The sequence below is a fragment of the Oncorhynchus mykiss genome, chromosome 13 (assembly GCF_057628025.1).
Source record: "Oncorhynchus mykiss isolate SJ-2025 chromosome 13, ASM5762802v1, whole genome shotgun sequence".
In the NCBI taxonomy this organism is placed as follows: Eukaryota; Metazoa; Chordata; class Actinopteri; order Salmoniformes; family Salmonidae; genus Oncorhynchus; species Oncorhynchus mykiss.
Window position 1 is genome coordinate 59692685 of NC_143034.1, and position 23874 is coordinate 59716558.

General features: G+C 44.9%; 4 protein-coding genes across 4 annotated transcripts; 3 read left to right on the forward strand and 1 right to left on the reverse strand.

Moving 5' to 3' along the window:
• Positions 1-1991: 1991 nt before the first annotated feature.
• Positions 1992-9107, forward strand: LOC110486712 (RNA polymerase I-specific transcription initiation factor RRN3). Its single transcript, XM_021558503.3, has 17 exons — positions 1992-4286; positions 4412-4468; positions 4566-4655; positions 4754-4883; positions 4967-5026; positions 5538-5601; positions 5730-5799; positions 5888-5986; positions 6095-6190; positions 6301-6430; positions 6532-6662; positions 6773-6903; positions 7040-7224; positions 7499-7607; positions 7748-7900; positions 8046-8136; positions 8247-9107. The coding sequence occupies exons 1-17, from the start codon at positions 4191-4193 to the stop codon at positions 8397-8399; spliced, it is 1845 nt and encodes a 614-aa protein (XP_021414178.2). The 5' UTR covers positions 1992-4190; the 3' UTR covers positions 8400-9107.
• Positions 9106-11899, reverse strand: LOC110486713 (zinc-binding protein A33). Its single transcript, XM_021558504.3, has 6 exons — positions 11110-11899; positions 10548-10643; positions 10231-10464; positions 10084-10106; positions 9860-9978; positions 9106-9716 (listed from the first exon to the last, which is right to left on the reverse strand). The coding sequence occupies exons 1-6, from the start codon at positions 11512-11514 to the stop codon at positions 9145-9147; spliced, it is 1449 nt and encodes a 482-aa protein (XP_021414179.3). The 5' UTR covers positions 11515-11899; the 3' UTR covers positions 9106-9144.
• Positions 11900-14938: 3039 nt separating this feature from the next.
• LOC110486714 (tubulin beta-4B chain) lies at positions 14939-17778 on the forward strand. Its single transcript, XM_021558505.3, has 4 exons — positions 14939-15045; positions 15720-15828; positions 16217-16327; positions 16428-17778. The coding sequence occupies exons 1-4, from the start codon at positions 14989-14991 to the stop codon at positions 17483-17485; spliced, it is 1335 nt and encodes a 444-aa protein (XP_021414180.1). The 5' UTR covers positions 14939-14988; the 3' UTR covers positions 17486-17778.
• Positions 17779-20749: 2971 nt separating this feature from the next.
• LOC110486715 (tubulin beta-4B chain-like) lies at positions 20750-23725 on the forward strand. Its single transcript, XM_021558506.3, has 4 exons — positions 20750-21134; positions 21836-21944; positions 22162-22272; positions 22379-23725. Exons 1-4 carry the CDS (start codon positions 21078-21080, stop codon positions 23434-23436), a joined length of 1335 nt encoding a protein of 444 aa, XP_021414181.1. The 5' UTR covers positions 20750-21077; the 3' UTR covers positions 23437-23725.
• Positions 23726-23874: the final 149 nt, after the last annotated feature.

The following is a 23874-nucleotide window of genomic DNA, read 5'->3' on the forward strand; positions in this document are numbered from 1 at the left end:
GTATCTTTTATTGGACTGATCATGTCAACATCAGACTTTTAAAATCTTAGCTAGCAAGCTAGGAGTCATCATCATGAATCAAGTTGACAATCTACTGGCAAATCCTTTTCAATCCTTATCATATGAAATTGTAGATAAACCGTATCTGTGCTCATCGGCCATTGGACATGAACATTACACAAAAAATTGGAAATCACAAATTCAACAAAGAGTGGTTTGTAAGGAATCAATGGCGAACTGCAAGCATTGCAAAGAAATCACTAGCCTGCTATTCAGTGGAGTGGTTGTGTGGTCCAAGTTTTCCCAGCTTAAAAGGATAAACACTCAACTTTGGCCATGCTGTCAATCCAGCATGACTTCTGCTGTGCTCAAAACAACTGGAAACTTGGAACTGAAAAATCTCAAATTTCAGTTAGTTCAAGACAGCTGTGAACTCGGAAAAAAGGAGCTCAGACTGGGAAAATAAGTCTTGAACGATCATCCAACTCGGAATTGCAAGTCGGGAACTGGAGTCTCTTTCTAGAGCGCTGACCAGAAAATCACTGATGTCAACATGATTCAACCTTGTTTTTTTCAGAGTTCCCAGTTGTCTTGAAAGAACCATAAATCCAGAGAATGCCGGACTTTGATGACAAAGTTTGCCCAAGAAGGACCGCCGTGAGCACAGCACAACAAGGTGAGTCCAAAAATGTCTTGTATGCTGCTGCATAAATGATGTAATATGCCAGGGAGATATGTATACTGTAGCTAATAAAGTAATACTAAGTGTATGTTGTGTAGTAAGCTGTTAATAGCCCATGTGCCTCACCCTAATAATTTGGTCCCTTTTCCCCCTCATAATTTAGCCTACTGTTCTGACTTGGTGTACATGTAGCCTATAGCCTGTTTTAGCAAAATGTCATAATTAAATTTTGTAAGACGTTTCATTGTCTGCTTATATGCCCCTTTTATTTATCCTACAGTTCTGACTTGGTGTACAGGGAGAATACTGTAAGAAAGGTCCATGTTCTGAATTCTGTTGCTGTACATTTCAAAAGTGCTGAACAAATATTAGCTATGTTCATCGTTGCTCATTAATGTCTCTTATCCGCTCGTCATCCACTTATGCCAAAGTTTGTACGTCTCAATTGTCAGTAGAAACCACATTTGTTTAAGCAAGTCAGCCATATCAGCTATGTTGTTTTTAAAAGGCAGTAAATTAGGCTGAATTAACTGTTTCGCTGCCAGACAAGGCTCCGCTGATAGCCAGGTGTAGCAGTGGTAAGGTGTTGGGACTGCTGTTGGGACAGCTTTATGTAGGCCCTAACAGTTTGTGGGAACCATTTGTAACCGTTATAGTGCAATTAATGTATTGTTTATTGTTGTGTTGTGTAGTGGCTTTGCTGGGATGGATCTAAAAAATAATAATGTTTAGTTTGCACCACCAAGATTTACATGCTAAAATCGCCACTGCACTGGACACAAACTGGTTGAATCACTGTTGATTCAAAGTCATCACATTGCATTTTTTGTTGTTGAAATTATTCAACCAGTTTGTGCCTAATGGGCACAACATTTTCAATGACCGAAATGTAATACTCTGTGTACAGGTATGTCTGAGTGGATGTGTTGGGCTTTGAGTGGATGAGTAGTGTTGAGATATAGCAACAGAGTATTGAGTAGATATCTGGTAAATCAGTGGGAATAAATGTGCCTAAAGCCAATGCGTTGCATTGTAGATCTATTTTTTTATTTAACTAGGCAAGTCAGTTAAGAACAAATTATTATTTACAATGATGGCCTACACCGGCCAAACCTGGACGACGCTGGGCCAATTGTGCACCGATCACTGTTACTGCTGCTTCTGCTCAGCCAGCATCTGGTTTGGTCTCATGCCCCAACTTGGTCTCAGTGCATTTCGTAATATTCTGTATGTAAATCCGAGACAATCCATTTAGTATGATATGTTTAATATGGTATGTATTCATTTGTGGATGTCCATGTTATGTTATATGTTTATTTGTTATGAATTTGCAAAACACACTATATGTTACGAATTTGCAAAACGCAGTATATGTTACAAATTATATCTAGGTGGCTAACCTTATGGTTAGGGAAGGATTTGCTAAATCAAATCAAATCAAATGTATTTATATAGCCCTTCGTACATCAGCTGATATCTCAAAGTGCTGTACAGAAACCCAGCCTAAAACCCCAAACAGCAAGCAATGCAGGTGTAGAAGCACGGTGGCTAGGAAAAACTCCCTAGAAAGGCCAAAACCTAGGAAGAAACCTAGAGAGGAACCAGGCTATGTGGGGTGGCCAGTCCTCTTCTGGCTGTGCCGGGTGGAGATTATAACAGAACATGGCCAAGATGTTCAAATGTTCATAAATGACCAGCATGGTCCAATAATAATAAGGCAGAACAGTTGAAACTGGAGCAGCAGCACGGCCAGGTGGACTGGGGACAGCAAGGAGTCATCATGTCAGGTAGTCCTGAGGCATGGTCCTAGGGCTCAGGTCCTCCGAGAGAGAGAAAGAAAGAGAGAAAGAGAGAATTAGAGAGAGCACACTTAAATTCACACAGGACACCGAATAGGGCAGGAGAAGTACTCCAGATATAACAAACTGACCCTAGCCCCCCGACACATAAACTACTGCAGCATAAATACTGGAGGCTGAGACAGGAGGGGTCAGGAGACACTGTGGCCCCATCCGAGGACACCCCCGGACAGGGCCAAACAGGAAGGATATAACCCCACCCACTTTGCCAAAGCACAGCCCCAACACCACTAGAGGGATATCTTCAACCACCAACTTACCATCCTGAGACAAGGCTGAGTATAGCCCACAAAGATCTCCGCCACGGCACAACCCGAGGGGGGGGGGGGGGGGTGCGCCAACCCAACCCAGACAGGATGATCACATCAGTGACTCAACCCACTCAGCTAAAGGAGTTAAGGTTAGGGTTAGGGTTAGCTAACATGCTAAGCAGTTGCATAGCTAAAAAGTAGTAAGTAGTTGAAAATGTGCTAATTAGCTAAAAATGCTCAAGTTATCCCTGATGAGATTTGCACTCACAACCTTTGGGTTGGTAGACGTTTGCATTATATGCCTACCCATCCACCCTGACCAACACACTAATTTCATAATCATAATAATAACCATCTGTCTTATGTAACCATACCAAATAAAACATATAATTATACTTTGATAGTTCCGAATTTACGTTTACTATGTTATGTCTGGTGTATGAGACCAGGCTACATGCCCAGGTTGAAGCCATGCGCCATGTGGGGAGCCTGCTGGATGAACTGCTGGAAGAGACACACTCAGAGCAGGACAAGTACATCATGAATGTTCATGATTTCACCACGTCTGGAATTGAGGTAAACGCTGTCAATTATTCACTACTGCTTGAAAAAACATTCCCTGCAATTTTATGTAACATTTATTTAACTAGGCAAGTCAGTTAAGAACACATTCTTACTTACATTGACGGCCTACCCCAGACTACGCTGGGCTAATTGTGCGCCGCCCTATGGGACTCCCAATCACGGCCGGATGTGATTCAGCCTGGATTCGAACCAGGGACTGTAGTGACGCCTTAGACAGCTGCGTCACTCGGGAGCCCAAATGCCGTGTCCAATGTTCTAATCCCTCCCCATAAATGTAGAGTGCAGTATTAGAGTCGGATTGATAACGCTCAATCCAGATAGGCAGCGATGGCAAAGGTGACATGTTCTGATGGAACTGTTCTATCAAATATGCCTATTGCTCCGCCACGGTAGGTTGCAGTAATGCACCATAGAAGACCACGGCGCTAGTACAGGAAGAAGAATCTACCATTCATTTCCGTAAATAAAATCGGTCACCATTTTCTCTTCTTGATGTGAAGTTAGCGGCATGGAGAAGGCACGTTTCATCGTATCACGATCGAAACAGCATTTTGCGTTGCAAATAGAATTGTAGCTATCTGAACACTATTTCATTTGATTTGTAAGACTGAAGCCTTTCAAATACGTTTCTGTAAACGCATTACCATCAAACTAATAGTAGCTAGCACATTTATAGCAAGCTGTAAAAAAGCTAACTGTATTGTGTTGTCATGCTTTATGGTTCACAGTACTTGCTTACCACTCTGTAGCTCAGTCAATTTATTCGCGCGCTATTGTTGCCATCATTCCCTCCCCAGCGCGTGTGTGTAAAGCATGGAGATTGAGGGGAGAGATTTCATGAACACTCCCCCCTTGAAAACGGTGCGGTTTGGGGGCAATGTTGTTGCCACGTTAGCGAAATTCAAACAGGTGAGATTTCCAATCCAGTGACACCAAACTTGGATGCCGTAGACACTTATGTGATTCACTCTGGAATGTAGTTATAACCTGGTATACATATGACAGTATTTGCTGCTGGTTGGTTGTTTTTCAAGGGAGACACCAGTGACTATGAGTTGTTGAAACATCAGCTGGCAGATCCAGATATCAAGGTAAATGAGCACGACTAGCAGTTCTGCTACATGTACAGTGTAACAAGGACGTTTCCAGAGGTCTTAATGATAATAGAATGTCTTCCTTTTTTGACAGGATGCCCAAATCATCAACTGGCTGCAGGAGTTCCGGAATTGTGTGACACAACTCAGCAAAGACCATGAGCAGCTGATCTATGTGGCTCTGGTGAGGATGGAACACTTGAATCAAGAGATGGACAGTACTGCCCAGTCCAGGAACAGTTTTCTAATGCTGTATCTACCCCTTGTGTCTCTGTGAACCAGAGGCTGCCGTGGCTGGGCCGAAGCCCTGCCGTAGTGGAGGAGTATCTGTCCTTCCTCAGTAACCTGGTATCTGCCCAGACGGTCTACCTCCGGGCCTGCCTCAAGATGGTGGTCTCCAACTTCAAACCCAGTGAGTTCCTGCCTGTCTGCGTGGACATTCTGATAACTCAATATGGCTACTTTGAAGACGTATTGTTTTTCCTTCCTTTCCAGAGAGAGTGAAGATCTGTGAGGGAGGAGTGGACATCTCTGACTCGGATGATGACGATGAAAGTAGGTGTTACTGTTTCATTACTGTTTGCGATGGAAAACCAAGGTTGTTCAACGGACAGTCCCTGAAACGTTTCATTGAAATACACACTGCAGTAAATTCATAGTGACCTGAGACTGCAGTTGGTAAAAGGCTGCTCCACTCGTCCTTTTAGGGAAACTAGGCACACCTCTAAAGTCCTTGAAGAGTGAGGATGATAAGATGGGAGGTGAGGTGTAGATAAGATAATGCACGGAGACTCTAGCACTGGGGACTTTCACTGCAGGAGTCCCACCCCTTATGGTTACTGATTTGTCAGGCTGACAGACCTCCTCATAAGTTGTAGTTTTACTTCAATGTTACAATTTTGTTTTTACTTCAAACGTTACAGAATCAACGTTCCATTCCAATATAAAGGGTATAATGACACCCAGTTCACAGATCCAACTTGTTCAATGTTGGATGTTAGTTCAAAATGGCAAATACTTTTTCCCTGCACAGTTTTAACCCTTTCTCTTCTTTCTTGATTTGAAGACCTTCCAAGAAGTTTTGACCAGTGTCACCAGGCCCTGCAGCTGATTGGCAGATATGTCCCATCGTAAGTAGCCATAAGACAATCCTACAACATGTTGCTGGATCATTTCCAGACCCAGGTCTGACCTTGGGAATTGTTGACCCCCAATGCTAACTGGTAACAAACATATTTTTTTGTCCTTCTCATTTCAGCACCAGCTGTTTCCTGATGCCCATTCTGATTGACAACTTTCCTTTTGTGCAGAAATCTTCCAGAACCCTGGTAAGCAGTGGCTGCGGTAGGTAGCCTCATGTTTTGTTTTTTTATTGTCAGATTGTTGTACAGTATGGTTGTCTTTCACTCTCCCCAGGAGTGTTATGTCCATAACCTTCTGCGGGTGGCGGTGTACATCCCCTCTCTACGACGAGACGTCCTGGAACTCATCATCAGTAGGATGCTCAAACTGGACGTAAGTGTGTGTTTCTTAAGCCACAGTTGCTCGTGTGTGTGTTTTGGCTTTCCAGTTCTTCACTGAGAAATATGCGTTTGTGTGCTAACACGGTGTGTTGTGTTCCAGGTGAGTGCTCCCCGGGGAGAGATAGAGGAGGTGGAGGAGAACGCTGTGCAGCAGGAGTTGAAAGGAGAGCAGGAGGAGGAGGGCCTCTTTGACATGGTGACTGACTAGATCTGCTATGTTTTACATACAACAGTCACTGGTGTGATAGTTCTCCATTTTGCGACTGATGTGGTGTGACGTTTCGCTCGTCTCTCTCTCTCACACAGGATGAGGATGTGTGTTCAGTGAAGTCCAGTCCGGCAGGGACCAATGTGATGGTCCACCCTGTCGCTGAGAGACTGGACACTCTCATGGTTGTGCTGCTGGCCTTCATCAAGGACATGTGCCACGTCAACAGTGAGCACAGGGTCTTCACACACACTCACCAGACATATGACAAGACAGTGCTTACTCTGCTTACTTTCTCTCTCGCCCTCTACTCTCTCTCTCTCTGGCAGGTTGTCTGGATGTGGAGCGGACTAAGGATCTGTACAAGGACCTGGTGGGTGTGTTTGATAAACTTATCCTACCTACACACGCCTCCTGTCACGTCCAATACGCCCTCTTCTACCTCTGCAGCTTCAGACTGGTCAGTACTCGCAACAGTGTGCATCCGTGCGGCTTTATAGTAGTGGCATTTTATAGAACGGTTGAGTGGGTAACTCGATTGATTGGCTGTGTGTTTGACCCCTCTCTCAGGCTCTGGCGGAGGCGTTTCTGGAACACCTGTGGAGGTTACTGCAGAGCCCGTCTCACCCGGCAGTACTGCGCCAATCTGCCGCTGGCTACATGGGTAGCTTCCTGGCCCGTGCCAAATTCCTGCCCGTCGCGTGAGTCACACCCTACTTTTGCTGATCAGAAAGGGCTCCTTAGAGCATGTTGGGGTGTGGTTGGTTCTACGCAGCATACTCTCTGGTCCCTCCTAACTCCCTAACTAAGATTCGCTGACTGTTCTCCGTCCTGCAGTACGGTGCGTGCGTGTCTGGACCTGCTGGTCCCCTGGCTCCACCTATACATAGACAGCCAGGACTCCGGCTCCCGGGCCTACTGTGACATCACGCTACACGGGCCCTTCTACAACGCCTGCCAGGCTGTCTTCTACACACTCATCTTCAGACACAGGAGCATCCTGGAGGGCAACATGAAGAAAGGTAGGGGATTACACATGTGTGTAAAACACATACTTGCACAGATACAATAATTTAAAAAAAAGTTGATATATATACAGTATATCTCTCTCTCACTGGCTTGGCAATCTGTGTGTCTGTAAGGGGGGCTCTCTACCAGTTTCCAGTATTATATAACTATGTGTCTGTAAGAGGGGGCTCTCTACCAGTTTCCAGTATTATATAACTATGTGTCTGTAAGGGGGGGCTCTCTAACAGTTTCCAGTATTATATAACTGTGTGTCTGTTTCCCTCCCAGGGCTGGCGTACCTGCAGAGTCTGAACCTAGAGAGGATAGTGATGTGTCAGCTCAACCCTCTGAAGGTCTGCCTGCCTGCCGTCACTAACATGTTTGCTGCCATCACCAGGTACAGTGGTACACCGACCAACCACCCTTTAAGCCAGTCGCACATCAATTACACTCTGCTACAGCACTGTGTTAGTTTCTGTCTGCTTCTAAAAATGTGAAGTGGTTGTTTGACCCAGACGTGTATCCATCCATCCACAGAAAGTACCAGTTGGTGTTCTGCTACACCATCATCGAGAGGAACAACCGTCATATTCTCCCCGTGGTCCGCAGCTCCGTGGGGGGCGACTGTGTGTCCACCAACACCAACCCCCTGGACAGTTTCTTCCCCTTCGACCCCTACGTGCTCAAGAGGTAACCCATGAACCCTTCTCAGGGACCACTTATCAGTAGGCACAAAACAGGAGAAATTGGTTGGAAATGGCAGTAGTGCAACCTGAACCCTAAGAAGAGAGTTAATTTTCCATTTCTGATCATGTTTTTCTTCTCTCCTCTCCAGGTCAAGTAAACTCATCGAGCCCCTCTACCAGGTGTGGGAGGAGCCAGCAGACACTGAGGTGGACACAGTCACCACCAAGAGAGTCAGACCGGTAAAACACAGACAGTCTTGTATTCTCTCAGGGACACACATGATTGGATGCTGTGTGTCTCCCTTTTGGTTGTTTTTGTGGTTTGATTGGCTGTTTTCTCTCTGTCTCAGTGCTCGGATGCAGATGAGGATGACTTCCTGCGAGGGGAGACGCCGGAGACAAAGGGGGTGATGGGTATGACCCCTGGCTCGTATGAGTCACACCTCCACAGCCCCAGCAGTGTGGGCTCGCCGCCCATCTCCTTCCTACAGAGACCCTTCTGACACCCCTGTATTTAACATGGACTCATCCACAACCCCCTGAAAATTTGACTATTCCACAACCCTGAGCGCCTTCATACAGAGACACCCAGCTTTAAAGTTTTCAAATGGAATATTAAATGATCTTACCATAGACCGGTTTAAAATGGACGGGTCCATCCTTCCCTATCATCACTGAAGAGAAGTATCAGTCGGAACCATCTATAATCACCACCCCCTCAAGAACCTACTCCAGGATGCAAAAGATTATGAACACAAAGTGTACAATGCGTGGCTAGAGCTATTCATTTTATAATAATTGTTCTATGTTATAGCAGTTAACATGTTATAACTGGTTAATAGTGAATAAGTTCATTTCACTCCACTATGGAAAGAAAATGTATTTGTTTTATCTAGGATGGGAAAATCGTAAGATTTTGTGTTCTCAGCAAAGGTAACTGTATTTACAAAAACAAAATCTGACACTTTCAATGGTTCATTGATTTTGGTTGTCTCTGATCTACAATTTGTGTCATGTTCTGAACAACACATATTTATATTTTACAGATTGTAAACAAGTTCCCTTATTGAAATTCTTAACCAGAACAGATACTTGTAAGAAAGGTCACCTGCAGTAGATGAAAAAGGAAACATTATTTCTGTAAACTTGTGCTTGTATGTATGGAGTATCGATTACATAGTTGACAAACTGTAAATAAAAGTCAAACTATTTGTGGGTTGGCAGAAATTAATTTATTGTAAAAAATTATCAGTCAGGAACTGTACAGGGATGTCCTGTCCCACTCTGTTGCACTGTAACACACATTCTCTCAGGTAGGATTCTCAGAGGGTGTTTGCTTTGCGTATAAAAATACGGAAACACTTTCTCTGTGAACTTGTGTGAGAAAGAGTAAAGGGGTGTATCGTCATCAGCAGGGTCAAAGAAAGACACTTGACCCTTGTCCCAGTCCAGCTGCACTCTGACCCTCTTGAGTTTCTCTGTGACTGTCATGGCTGTTGGGGGTGAGGTCATCGCTCTGTACTCCCTGTCTCGCAGACACATGGTCCAAAACCCGTTCTCCGGCCGGGCCTGGACCTCCGCATTCCTGGTGACAGACGTACAGGCCACGCCCAGAATCCAGTCGTTGTTACATCCTGTATCCACTACCCAGCAGTGGCTTCCTGAGCAAAGCCCGGTCATGCCCAGGACTTCTGCACTCATGTGGAAGCGTTCAGGGTTGTCAGGGAGACGGTGGGGCTGGCTGGTGTACTGAAGGGATGTGAGCTCATGTGACAGGAAGAGGCAGGGGTGGGCTGTGTTTGGGTCCAAGGTCACAGGAGCTGAAGAGGAGGAAATGGGCCAGAGACTGGGTTAGAGACAGGAAAAGGGTTTGGGTCACTCACCACTGTTTTAGCTTCTCTCCGCCAGGTTAAAATGCTGTGGGAGTTCATCTCATCTCTGTTAACCATTGAAATTGACTTACTATATTCAACATGCAGAATCATTTTCTTCCAGACTCTGTACTTGAGGTTACAGAGGTGCTTGGCCACATCAATCAGCGCCCCTGAAATCCTCTCCGGGCCCTGCCCTGTGCACTGGGCTCTGAAATGACAAAATAATACAATTGTCCTGTTCAATATTCCAAAGCAGAGAGAGGGAGGAAAAAATAGAATGATCAACAGAGAGAGGTGGGGGATTTCAACATACCTCTCTATAGTGGCTTTACAATTCTGAAAAACAAAGAAAGTGTAATATTGTGGCTGAATAAAAAAATAAATCCCATCCTCTCCTCAAAAACAATTATTCTGGCTTTTTCAAATTTGTGTGTAATGTGTAAATTGTGCCAGTACAAACCTGGAGCAATGCCATGTCGTCAGCATCAGTAATCTCCTGTGTTATGACTGTTATAGTCTCTTTGAGGTATAACATCCCTGCTGCAGCCTTTGTCACCATACTCTTCATCAGCCCTATCTTCTCCTCTTCCTCCTCCTTCAGAGCAGCTAGCCTCGCTGCCTCTTCCTCATACAGGAACTGGTGGAGTTCCACAAACAGATCCTTTATCTGCCTCTCTGTCTCCAGGGACTGATTCTGAGGGGCAGTTAGAGCACAACTTGATGGATTTGAGTTAATTTTAATGAAAAGGAAACTGAGATGACATCTGTGGAGATTACCTTAATGGACTCGAGCATCTCCTCAGAGGTTCCCTTCAGTCTAATGAGGGAGTCCAGAGTATGCTGTAAGGTTTTCAGTGCTACGTTGAGCTCATCCTAGAAGTCAGAGGGTATTCTAACATGAGGCTTCTTATGAAAGCAGCAAGCTGTAACTCGATTAAACATCTAGATTTAATTATGTGAAATAAATTAACAATAGGTTCAATGTCAGGTGTGTCGCTTGACTAAAATAACCCTTTCAATACCTGAGATAATTTATTATGTTTAAAGATGTTTTACTCTGCAAACACACTGTATGTCCATCAACACCACTCACTGACGTACAACCAGCAGATCAGATATAATACTTTACACACTTTGGAATTTCTCTGCTATATTTCTCTGCTAATACTGTACACTCACATATACTGTCAGGATAGACCTGATTAACAGCATTCTACTGCCAGGGGCCACAGGCTCCTTACATGAGAAAATGGCAACGTTAACTATGAAAACAGACGTTGCCAAATTATTTCATGCATATACATACTAGAGTAATTTCAATTATTATTCAGTCTCTTACCTTGCAATCCTGTGCTGCCTTCTCTGTGGGTACGCAGTCATGGTTCTTGTGTATTTTCGAGGCTTGGCACACTACACAGACAGGCTGCTTGTCCACCAAACAGAAGAATCTGAGTCTCTCTCCATGTAGACTACAAAGTACACGGTTCCCCTCGACTGAGCTCTGAATCCTGCTCTGTTGCAAAGCTTCACAGAGGTTCTTCAGAGCCAGGTTGGAGGGAGGGGTGCGCTTGGAAGCTCTTCTCCTGCAGACAGGGCACTGTCTGGGGGCTGAGGTGTTCCAGTAGCATTGTAGGCAGGTCTTACAAAAGCTGTGGCTACATGGTAGGAGGACAGGGTCCCTGAAGATGTCACAGCACACAGGACAGGAGAGATCCTCCTCTGGGAGACACACACTGGATGACATGTATGTCTTCACCTGATCAGGTACCGGGAGTCTGTGAAGAAGATATCCGCTGGCTTAAATAATACTACATTCCCATGTCAAGCATATAAACATGAAGATTGTTTACTTTGTCTTTCAGAAATCACCTCCCTTTTGATTTTCAAAACAGATACTCAAAGTGCCTATTCTTCCATTGTTCTTGTTGTAATGCCAGACCTCAAAAGTGCAGGCTGTTTTCCTGTCTGTTGAGTTGTGTTTGTGTGTGACTCCAGAGACACACAGTACTGCGTGACAGACAGCAACGTGAAACAGGAAGTCGAGCCCTATTGGTCACATGTGGAATAGCTGCAAACTGGTTTAGCCTAGAACCTGTTACATGTTTTGAATAGCAACATTGTTAAAGGTTGTGGATAGAGATACACAATCAATAACTTTAAAAGCCTTTAAAAGACTGAAAAGTGAAAGACGACGGTCAAGATATATCTCATGAAGCAGGATGAAAATATGATCAACCAAAATTGTTGGTAAAATCATCATAAATAAAATTGGCATCACATTACATTGTGTTCCTAAAACATATGTATTTACATGTTTATAACAAAGGCAGGTACAATGTAGGCCTAACGTAAACACCATACACATCATTACTTATTGTATACAACTGTTATACCTGTTTGTACCTTGCACTATATTAATTATTTGCAAATAAAACTTACAATGGGGATAACTGTGTAATCTAAAGCAATAATTATATGGCAGTGCTTTTGACACCAATGAATGCTCATATAGAGCAAAGCTTCAAAAGGTATTCTGTAGGCCTATTATTTACCTTTATTTAACCAGGTAGGCAAGTTGAGAACAAGTTCTCATTTACAATTGCGACCTGGCCAAGATATAGCAAAGCAGTTCGACAGATACAACGACACAGAGTTACACATGGAGTAAAACAAACATACAGTCAATAATACAGTATAAACAAGTCTATATACGATGTGAGCAAATGAGGTGAGAAGGGAGGTAAAGGCAAAAAAGGCCCTGGTGGCAAGGTAAATACAATATAGCAAGTAAAACACTGGAATGGTAGATTTGCAATGGGAGAATGTGCAAAGTAGAAATAAAAATAATGGGGTGCAAAGGAGCAAAATAAATAAATTAATTAAATACAGTTGGGAAAGAGGTAGTTGTTTGGGCTAAATTATAGGTGGGCTATGTACAGGTGCAGTAATCTGTGAGCTGCTCTGACAGTTGGTGCTTAAAGCTAGTGAGGGAGATAAGTGTTTCCAGTTTCAGAGATTTTTGTAGTTCGTTCCAGTCATTGGCAGCAGAGAACTGGAAAGAGAGGCGGCCAAAGAAATAATTGGTTTTGGGGGTGACTAGAGAGATATACCTGCTGGAGCGTGTGCTACAGGTGGGAGATGCTATGGTGACCAGCGAGCTGAGATAAGGGGGGACTTTACCTAGCAGGGTCTTGTAGATGACATGGAGCCAGTGGGTTTGGCGACGAGTATGAAGCGAGGGCCAGCCAACGAGAGCGTACAGGTCGCAATGGTGGGTAGTATATGGGGCTTTGGTGACAAAACGGATTGCACTGTGATAGACTGCATCCAATTTGTTGAGTAGGGTATTGGAGGGTCATTACGGATGCAGGCAATGAGGCAGTGATCGCTGCCTAATCTTCCCCTTACACAACCTCAATGGCAAACCAAGTTTCTTCCCCAAAAGCCAGTGCAGTTTCATTGCATTTACATTAGGAAAGGGGATGAAGAGGGGTTCACAGGGGGAGAAAGGGGTTTGGAGGGGCTAGCCTGTGTTTCCCTTGAAAACTCAAGGTTTCAGGATATTGGTTAAAAACAAATCAACCATCTGCCTCCGCCTCCAGTGTGGTATTTTAAATATTTATTATTGTTGCTTGGTGTCAATATCAGATCAAATCAAACTTGATTTGTCAGATGCACCGAATACAACAAGTGTAGACCTTACCGTGAAATGCTTACTTACAAGCCCTTTACCAAGTAGACTAAAATAAAAAGTAATAATAAAAAGTAACACAAGTGACTATGCATAGATAATAAACAGCGAGTTGCAGCAGTGTAAAAAAAGGGGGGGGGGGGGGGGGGGGTCAATGTAAATTGTCCGGTGGCAATTTTATTAATTGTTCAGCAGTTTTATGGCTTGGGGTTAGAAGCTGTTGCGGAGCCTTTTGGTCCTAGACTTGGCACTCCAGGACCGCTTGCTGTGCGGTATCAGAGAAAACAGTCTATAACTTGGGTGACCAGAGTCTCTGACAATTTTATGGGCTTTCCTCTGACACCGCCTATTATATAGGTCCTGGATGGCAGGAAGTTTGGCCCCAGTGATGTACTGGGCCGTTCGCACTACCCTCTGTAGCGCCTTACGGTCAGATACCGAGCAGTTGACATACCAGGCGGTGATGCAACCGGTCAGGATGCTCTTGATGGTGCAGCTGGAGAACCTTTTGAGGATATGGGGACACATGTCAAATCTTTTCAGTCTCCTGAGGGGGAAAAGGTTTTGTAGTGCCCTCTTCACGACCGTCTTGGTATGTTTGGACCATGATAGTTTGTTGGTGATGTGGACACCAAGGAAATTGAAACTCTCAACATTAGTCCACAGTGTGTGGTTTGTAGCAATCACTACATGTGATTGTGACCACTTTATATTATTGGGGAAAATCTATGAACATTCATTAGTGGCTTGATGACGATGATAATTTCAGGCTACTCACAATAGATGTTATTGTAGGATGCATGCAGCTATCACTACACCACTCAGTGACTATAGTTGTGTAACTACGCATCTCTGGAACAATCTCTTCATTCAAAGACTCAATCATGGACACTCTTACTGACAGTTGTGGCTGCTTTGTGTGATGTATTGTTGTCTCTACCTTCTTGACTTTTGTGCTGTTGTCTGTGCCCAATGTTTGTACCATGTTGTTGTTATGTTGTGTTGCTACCATGCTATTTTGTCATGAGTTGCTGCCTCGCTATGTTGTTGTCTTAGGTCTCACTTTATGTAGTGTTGTGTTGACTCTCTTGTTGTGATGTGTGTTTTGCACTGTATTTATATTGTATTTATTATTATTACTATAATTATTTATTTTATCCCAGGCCCCGTTCTCGCAGGAGGCCTTTTGCCTTTTGGTAGACCGTCATTGTAAATAAGAATTTGTTCTTAACTGACTTGCCTAGTTAAATAAAGGTTAAATAAAATAAATGAAATGGCGAGATCCAAATCACAGCATCCTATCCGCTCTCTCCACGAGCCTAGGACGAAGTATCCCACTTTTCCTCCAGTCTTTCGTTACCATGGGGATGACGTCAGGTTGCACCACCGATTCGGCCCAGTAGTAGCAGGAGAGGCGGGTCCATCAGACAGTCAGCTGGGTAAGAAGACAAAGAGAGTCCTCCAAGCCCAGTACCTTCTCGTTCCACCGTCGAATCCTCACAGCTAACGCCCTTCCTTCCATCCAAAATGCGCGAAATAGTGCATCTGCAAGCCGGACAGTGCGGAAACCAGATTGGAGCCAAGGTATTACTCTTCTCTTGTTTGTATATCAATAAAATAGATTGCTTCATGTGGGGATTGCATGCGACCTAGATAAACCTCTCGTTCTCTCTGCGTAGTGCGTAGCTAAATTAAGAATGGCCGCTTGTAATCCACCCATAAGACTGCATCCTCGATAGGCTATAATAGGCCTATAGGCTACTATGGACGAAAAATGCATGATCATTCCGTGCACAAGATAAACACATTTTTAATCGATGTGTGATATGACATGCCCTGATTTAAAAATATATTTTATATTTTATTGTTTCCGCTGATTCATTCCCAATGGTTATTTGGGGTCCTTGTAATATGGGCGTTGAAGGGAAAGATATGGTAGGTAGCCTACTAGAATACCTCCGTCCTCCTTCTTATGACGTTACATATTCAACCCGATTAATATTTCGGTCATTTTAATGCTTAATTTGAAGCATTTAGACGATTCCATAATGATGTAAAGGGAATATTTAATGCAAGTCATGCTATTTGTGTTGCTCTTGAAAAGGTAAATGTCCATGCAACAGAAAATACACATCGCATTATCTATTTTTATACTTTATATTCTAACTTGCGTTTTAAATGGATGCTTCTGTGTATTGCTATTGCCTTGCATCTCCTCCCCCTGTACTCTCACTCTCTCTCATTCTCTCTCGTCTCAGTTCTGGGAGGTGATCAGTGATGAGCATGGCATCGACCCGACTGGAACCTACCATGGAGACAGCGACCTGCAGCTAGACAGGATCAATGTGTACTACAATGAGGCCTCAGGTACAGTATGCACATTATATAGCATTGCATACATAAACCACAATGTCTCCAATTATTGAAACATGCGCAATTAAACAAACTGCTGTTTTAATTAGGAAAAGTTAACCGATTACACTTATACAAACAAATAATACATATATAAAACATGTACAGCAACAATAGCTTCAGTATGCCCAACATTTCCCTCTTATTTTATGTACATATTCTTATTCATTCCTTTACACTTGTGTGTATAAGGTAGTTGTTGTGAAATTGTTAGATTACTTGTTAGATATTACTGTATGGTCGGAAATAGAAGCACAAGCATTTCGCTACACTTACATTAACATCTGTTAACCATGTGTATGTGACAAATAAAAATGTATTTAATTTTGATTTGATTTTTCAGGTGGGAAGTATGTCCCCCGTGCCATCCTGGTGGATCTGGAGCCGGGCACCATGGACTCTGTCAGGTCTGGCCCCTTCGGACAGATCTTCAGGCCAGACAACTTTGTCTTCGGTGAGTGGTTGGTGTGTTCAGTGCAGACATGAGATTTGTTGGTAGGCTACTTCTAAAATCTTGTCTAGGAAATAATGGGTTATGACACTTCTGTCTGCAGGCCAGAGTGGAGCTGGAAACAACTGGGCCAAGGGCCACTACACCGAGGGAGCAGAGCTGGTAGACTCTGTCATGGATGTAGTGAGGAAGGAGGCAGAGAGCTGTGACTGCCTCCAGGGTTTCCAGCTCACCCACTCCCTGGGTGGGGGTACTGGCTCTGGCATGGGCACCCTGCTCATTAGCAAGATCCGTGAGGAGTACCCTGACCGCATCATGAACACCTTCAGCGTGGTGCCCTCTCCCAAAGTGTCCGACACAGTGGTGGAGCCCTACAACGCCACCCTCTCTGTGCATCAGCTGGTGGAGAACACAGATGAGACCTTCTGCATCGACAACGAAGCCCTCTACGACATCTGCTTCCGCACTCTCAAGCTCACCACACCCACCTATGGAGACCTCAACCACCTGGTGTCAGCCACCATGAGTGGAGTGACCACCTGCCTTCGTTTCCCTGGCCAGCTCAACGCCGACCTCCGCAAACTGGCTGTCAACATGGTGCCCTTCCCCCGCCTGCACTTCTTCATGCCCGGCTTCGCCCCCCTCACCAGCAGGGGGAGCCAGCAGTACCGCGCCCTGTCCGTGCCTGAGCTCACCCAGCAGATGTTCGACTCCAAGAACATGATGGCGGCCTGTGACCCCCGTCACGGCCGTTACCTCACTGTGGCCGCCATCTTCCGTGGCCGCATGTCCATGAAGGAGGTGGACGAGCAGATGCTCAACGTCCAGAACAAGAACAGCAGCTACTTTGTGGAATGGATCCCCAACAACGTGAAGACCGCTGTCTGTGACATCCCACCCCGCGGCCTCAAGATGTCTGCCACCTTCATCGGCAACAGCACAGCCATCCAGGAGCTGTTCAAGCGTATCTCTGAGCAGTTCACTGCCATGTTCCGTCGTAAGGCCTTCCTTCACTGGTACACCGGAGAGGGTATGGATGAGATGGAGTTCACTGAGGCTGAGAGCAACATGAATGACCTGGTGTCTGAGTACCAGCAGTACCAAGATGCCACCGCTGAGGAGGGCGAGTTTGAAGAGGAGGGAGAAGAGGAAGCCGCCTAAACCATCCCGTCACTCAACTGCCAAACAGTCTATCACTCCCCTCCGTCCTGTCCCCAAAGCACAACTTGTTAAGTTAATGTTAAAGAAAAGGAAACTCCGATTTGTGATAATTAAATGAATGTGCTCAAGCATCTCTTCAGCGGTTCCCTTCAGTCTAATTAGTATCCTGTAAGGTTTTCAGGTCTCATCCTAGAAGTCAGAGGGTATTCTAACATGAGGTTTCTTATGAAAGCAGCAAGCTGTAACTCGATGTCTAAATTGAATTATGTGAATAAATTAACAATGTGTTCCAATGCTTGGTGTGTTGCTTTACTTAAATAACATTTTCAATACCTGAGATAATTTTCAAAGTTTACAAAAAAATATATATATTTCTGTAAAAACATCAGTCCATCATTTGACCTGCTGGTTGTACGTCAGTAAGTGGCACTGACGTACAGCCAGCAGGTCAGACATCCCATAGGAATGGTAGATAGAATACTTTACACACTTTGGACCATGGTAGGTAAATTATGGTGCATTGGGAAACTTGTGTGCCGGCAAAGAACTGCTGTATTTCGAATGATAGTGTAATTCCTTTCCACAGAAGACAGTACCGTACTGTATTTTTGGAGCGCCAAAACCTTTTTGTTTATGGCTCATTAATATATTTTGAGGCGTACCTTGTAAGAGACTATTCTTTTCACCTGTTAGTGAGAATGCTGTACCAAGCTAACTCCTATGTGGTTACAGTGCCCCATCAATTTAAAATAAATAGGGGATAGATAATGGTGGTAGCAAGTCTTTGGTTGAGCATTTTGCCATTTCCCTTTGGCCTGTTTTGCCCTGTAGTCCCTGCCGGTTTGGAAGCCTGTGTTAAGGCCTCTAGAGGTGCAAGTGATACAAAACACCAAATATTCATTGATTATGCTGTAATGTATTTTTATTTCACCTTTATTTAACCAGGTAGGCCAGTTGGGAACAAGTTCTAATTTACAACTGCGACCTGGCCAAGCTGTGCGACACAAACAACACAGTTACACACGGAATAAAGAAACGTACAGTCAATAATACAATAGAAAAAGTCTAAATACAGTGTGTGCAAATGAGGTAAGATTAGGGAGATAAGGCAATAAATAGGCCGTAGTGGCGAAATAATGACAATTTAGCAAATAAACACTGGAGTGATAGATGTGCAGAAGATGAATGTGCAAGTAGAAATACTGGGGTGCAAAGGAGAATAAAAAAAATATATATATGGGGATGAGGTAGTTGGATGGGCTATTTACAGATGGGCTATGTACAGGTGCAATGATCTGTAAGCTGCTCTGACAGCTGATGCTTAAAGTTGGTGAAGGAGATATGCGTGGGGGTGACCAGTGAAATATACCTAAATTCTATGGTATTGTACCATGTGTCATTACACAGTACTCATTTTGACACTGTATTTAAATTGCAGTAGTTCTACTGCAATATGAAATACATTAACTTACTTACCCCTAGCTGCCTGTAAATTACTGTTAATGTTACAGCAACAGCTTTACAGTGTATACAACATCAATGCCAAACCAAGTTTCTTCCTGTGAAACCTGTGTAAATTGTTGGATTTACTTAATGGGAGGGGGCTTCACAGGAGGGACTACCTGTTTGATCACACTTGTAGGGTGGTTATCTTTACCACAGTCGGTTTCAGAATATTGATTTAATAATAGCCTACTACCATCCGCCTCAATCTACAGTATGGTATTTTAAATATATATTTTTTTGTTTGGTGCCAATATATCATCAGTCCACAGTGTGTTGTTTGTATCTTGTGCTTCACCACTCGTGATTGTGACTACTTTCTGTTACTGGGGAAAATCTCTCATGAACATCATTAGTGGGTTGATGACAATGATACCTTCAGCTCACTTACGATAGTCTATTTTACTGTAGGATGCATGCAGCTATCACTACACCACTCAGTCAGTAGGGTCGGGTGACTGCGCATCACTACATCACTCAGTCAGTAGGGTTGGGTGACTGCGCATCACTACACCACTCAGTCAGTAGGGTCGGGTGACTGCGCATCACTATACCACTCAGTCAGTAGGGTCGGGTGAGCATCATTACACCACTCAGTCAGTAGGGTCGGGTGACTGCGCATCACTACATCACTCAGTCAGTAGGGTCGGGTGACTGCGCATCACTACACCACTCAGTCAGTAGGGTCGGGTGACTGCGCATCACTACATCACTCAGTCAGTAGGGTCGGGTGACTGCGCATCACTACACCACTCAGTCAGTAGGGTCGGGTGACTGCGCATCACTACACCACTCAGTCAGTAGGGTCGGGTGAGCATCACTACACCACTCAGTCAGTAGGGTCGGGTGACTGCGCATCACTACACCACTCAGTCAGTAGGGTCGGGTGAGCATCACTACACCACTCAGTCAGTAGGGTCGGGTGACTGCGCATCACTACATCACTCAGTCAGTAGGGTTGGGTGACTGCGCATCACTACACCACTCAGTCAGTAGGGTCGGGTGACTGCGCATCACTACATCACTCAGTCAGTAGGGTTGGGTGACTGCGCATCACTACACCACTCAGTCAGTAGGGTCGGGTGACTGCGCATCACTATACCACTCAGTCAGTAGGGTCGGGTGAGCATCATTACACCACTCAGTCAGTAGGGTCGGGTGACTGCGCATCACTACATCACTCAGTCAGTAGGGTTGGGTGACTGCGCATCACTACACCACTCAGTCAGTAGGGTCGGGTGACTGCGCATCACTACATCACTCAGTCAGTAGGGTTGGGTGACTGCGCATCACTACACCACTCAGTCAGTAGGGTCGGGTGACTGCGCATCACTATACCACTCAGTCAGTAGGGTCGGGAGACTGCGCATCACTACACAACTCAGTCAGTAGGGTCGGGAGACTGCGCATCACTACACCACTCAGTCAGTAGGGTCGGGTGACTGCGCATCACTACACCACTCAGTCAGTAGGGTCGGGTGAGCATCACTACACCACTCAGTCAGTAGGGTCGGGTGACTGCGCATCACTACACCACTCAGTCAGTAGGGTTGGGTGACTGCGCATCACTACACCACTCAGTCAGTAGGGTCGGGTGACTGCGCATCACTACACCACTCAGTCAGTAGGGTCGGGTGACTGCGCATCACTACACCACTCAGTCAGTAGGGTCGGGTGACTGCCATCACTACACCACTCAGTCAGTAGGGTCGGGTGACTGCCATCACTAAACCACTCAGTCAGTAAGGTCGGGTGACTGCCATCACTACACTACTCAGTCAGTAGGGTCGGGTGACTGTGCATCACTACACTACTCAGTCAGTAGGGTTGGGTGACTGCCCATCTCTGGAACACTCATTGATGAAGACTTCCAAATAACAGCATCCTATCCGCTCTCTCCACGAGTTTAGGATCCCTTCTCTCCTCTGGTCTTTGGTTACCATGAGGATGACGCCCAACGATTCGGCCCAGTAGTTGAAGGAGAGGCGGGCCTATCAGAGAGTCAGCTGGGGAAGAAGAGAAGAAGCGTCCTCCGGGCCAAATCTCGACTGCGGTCTCCTCACTGCCAACGCCCGTCCATCCATCCGTAATGCGAGAAATAGTGCATCTGCAAGCCGGTCAGTGCGGTAACCAGATCGGAGCCAAGGTATCATTGTTGACTCCTTTGTATTTTACCAAGAAAATAGATTGCTTCATGTGAATTATTGCAGGCGAGCTAGATAAACCACTTTTCTTTTTTTTAACCTTTGCGTAGGAAGACCGCTGGTAATCCACCCATAAGACTTGTAGAGGAAGCTGGTGCAGAACTGCATTATCGATTGGCTATAACATAACATGCATGAAAAATGCATGGTCATTCCATGCACAAAATAAATATGTGTATAAGAGAAATAGGCTAAACAATAGCTATATCTGATTACTATCAGTTTGAATCACTGTTGCATATGAAATGGGCAGATTTGTTATTGTTGCTGCTGACTCATTCCCAATAGTTATTTGGGTCCCTAAATGGACGTGCGGTGGAAGGGAGAGATAACGGTACTAGAATACCATCCTCTCCTCTCTTTTATGACACAACATATTTAACCTGATAAATATTTAGATCTAAATGGAATTTTAATACATTATTTAAATCATTTAGAGGCTTACATAATGATGTAAAGGGAATATTTAATGCAAGTCATGCTATTTGTGTTTCTCACAAAAATATAAATGTCCATGCAACAGAAAAGACATCACATTATATCTATTTATTTATACTTTATATTCTAACTTGCATTTTAAATGGATGCTTCTGTGTATTACTATTGACGTGCATCTCAACTCCTCTCTCTCTCACTGTCTCAGTTCTGGGAGGTGATCAGTGATGAGCATGGCATCGACCCGACTGGAACCTACCATGGAGACAGCGACCTGCAGCTAGACAGGATCAATGTGTACTACAATGAGGCCTCAGGTACAGTATGCACATTATATAGCATTGCATACATTAACCACATAATGTCAACAATTATTGAAACAAACAGAAACATACACAATTGATTAAATAGAATCTTGTATTAACAATGAAAAAAAAATACTGGCATTCAGAGGTACCCTATTATCACAAATACAGTGCAAATATGCACAGTAATAATTGGTTCAGTACGCCCAATATTTATTTTCTTTTTCAGGTGGGAAGTATGTCCCCCGTGCCATTCTGGTGGATCTGGAGCCGGGCACCATGGACTCTGTCAGGTCTGGCCCCTTCGGACAGATCTTCAGGCCAGACAACTTTGTCTTCGGTGAGTGATTGGTTTGGTAGTCAGTGGAAATATGAGATTTGGTGGTAGACTACTAATGTAATCTTGTCCCGTCAGTGAAATTGTGGTTTATGGCACTTGTATGCAGGTCAGAGCGGAGCTGGAAACAACTGGGCCAAGGGCCACTACACCGAGGGAGCAGAGCTGGTAGACTCTGTCATGGATGTAGTGAGGAAGGAGGCAGAGAGCTGTGACTGTCTCCAGGGCTTCCAGCTTACCCACTCCCTGGGTGGGGGTACTGGCTCTGGCATGGGCACCCTGCTCATTAGCAAGATCCGTGAGGAGTACCCTGACCGCATCATGAACACCTTCAGCGTGGTGCCCTCTCCCAAAGTGTCCGACACAGTGGTGGAGCCCTACAACGCCACCCTCTCTGTGCATCAGCTGGTGGAGAACACAGATGAGACTTTCTGCATCGACAACGAAGCCCTCTACGACATCTGCTTCCGCACTCTCAAGCTCACCACACCCACCTATGGAGACCTCAACCACCTGGTGTCAGCCACCATGAGTGGAGTGACCACCTGCCTTCGTTTCCCTGGCCAGCTCAACGCCGACCTCCGCAAACTGGCTGTCAACATGGTGCCCTTCCCCCGCCTGCACTTCTTCATGCCCGGCTTCGCCCCCCTCACCAGCAGGGGGAGTCAGCAGTACCGCGCCCTGTCCGTGCCTGAGCTCACCCAGCAGATGTTCGACTCCAAGAACATGATGGCGGCCTGCGACCCCCGTCACGGCCGTTACCTCACTGTGGCCGCCATCTTCCGTGGCCGCATGTCCATGAAGGAGGTGGACGAGCAGATGCTCAACGTCCAGAACAAGAACAGCAGCTACTTTGTGGAATGGATCCCCAACAACGTGAAGACCGCTGTCTGCGACATCCCACCCCGCGGCCTCAAGATGGCTGCCACCTTCATCGGCAACAGCACAGCCATCCAGGAGCTGTTCAAGCGTATCTCTGAGCAGTTCACTGCCATGTTCCGTCGTAAGGCCTTCCTTCACTGGTACACCGGAGAGGGTATGGATGAGATGGAGTTCACTGAGGCTGAGAGCAACATGAATGACCTGGTGTCTGAGTACCAGCAGTACCAAGATGCCACCGCTGAGGAGGGCGAGTTTGAAGAGGAGGGAGAAGAGGAAGCCGCCTAAATCATCCAGTCACTCAACTGCCAAACAGTCTATCACTCCCCTCCGTCCTGTCCCCAACTCCATCCCTTCATCCTTACCATCTGCTTTCTCTCAAGAAGGCAGATGTTCCTAAATGAATTCAATGTTTTTCCACATTAGACAGTGATCTTACCAGATAGTAGTAAACTTTTGACATTTTGTTGTTGTTGTATGTTGAATTGTTTCCATCTTCCTACATTCATCTCATCATTGCTTTGCAGAATTAAAAGCAAGTGATTTTAAAGTTCAAATTAAATTGGTACTTACTCTATGTTTTTATTGTTTTTATTTGATGGGTGTTATAAATAATTAATATGGTCTTATATAGACTTGATTACTGTACAACATGAAATTGAAATGACACACTAGGTTAAAGTTAGCATGTACAATTACAGTATGTTCACATACTGTAAATTATAT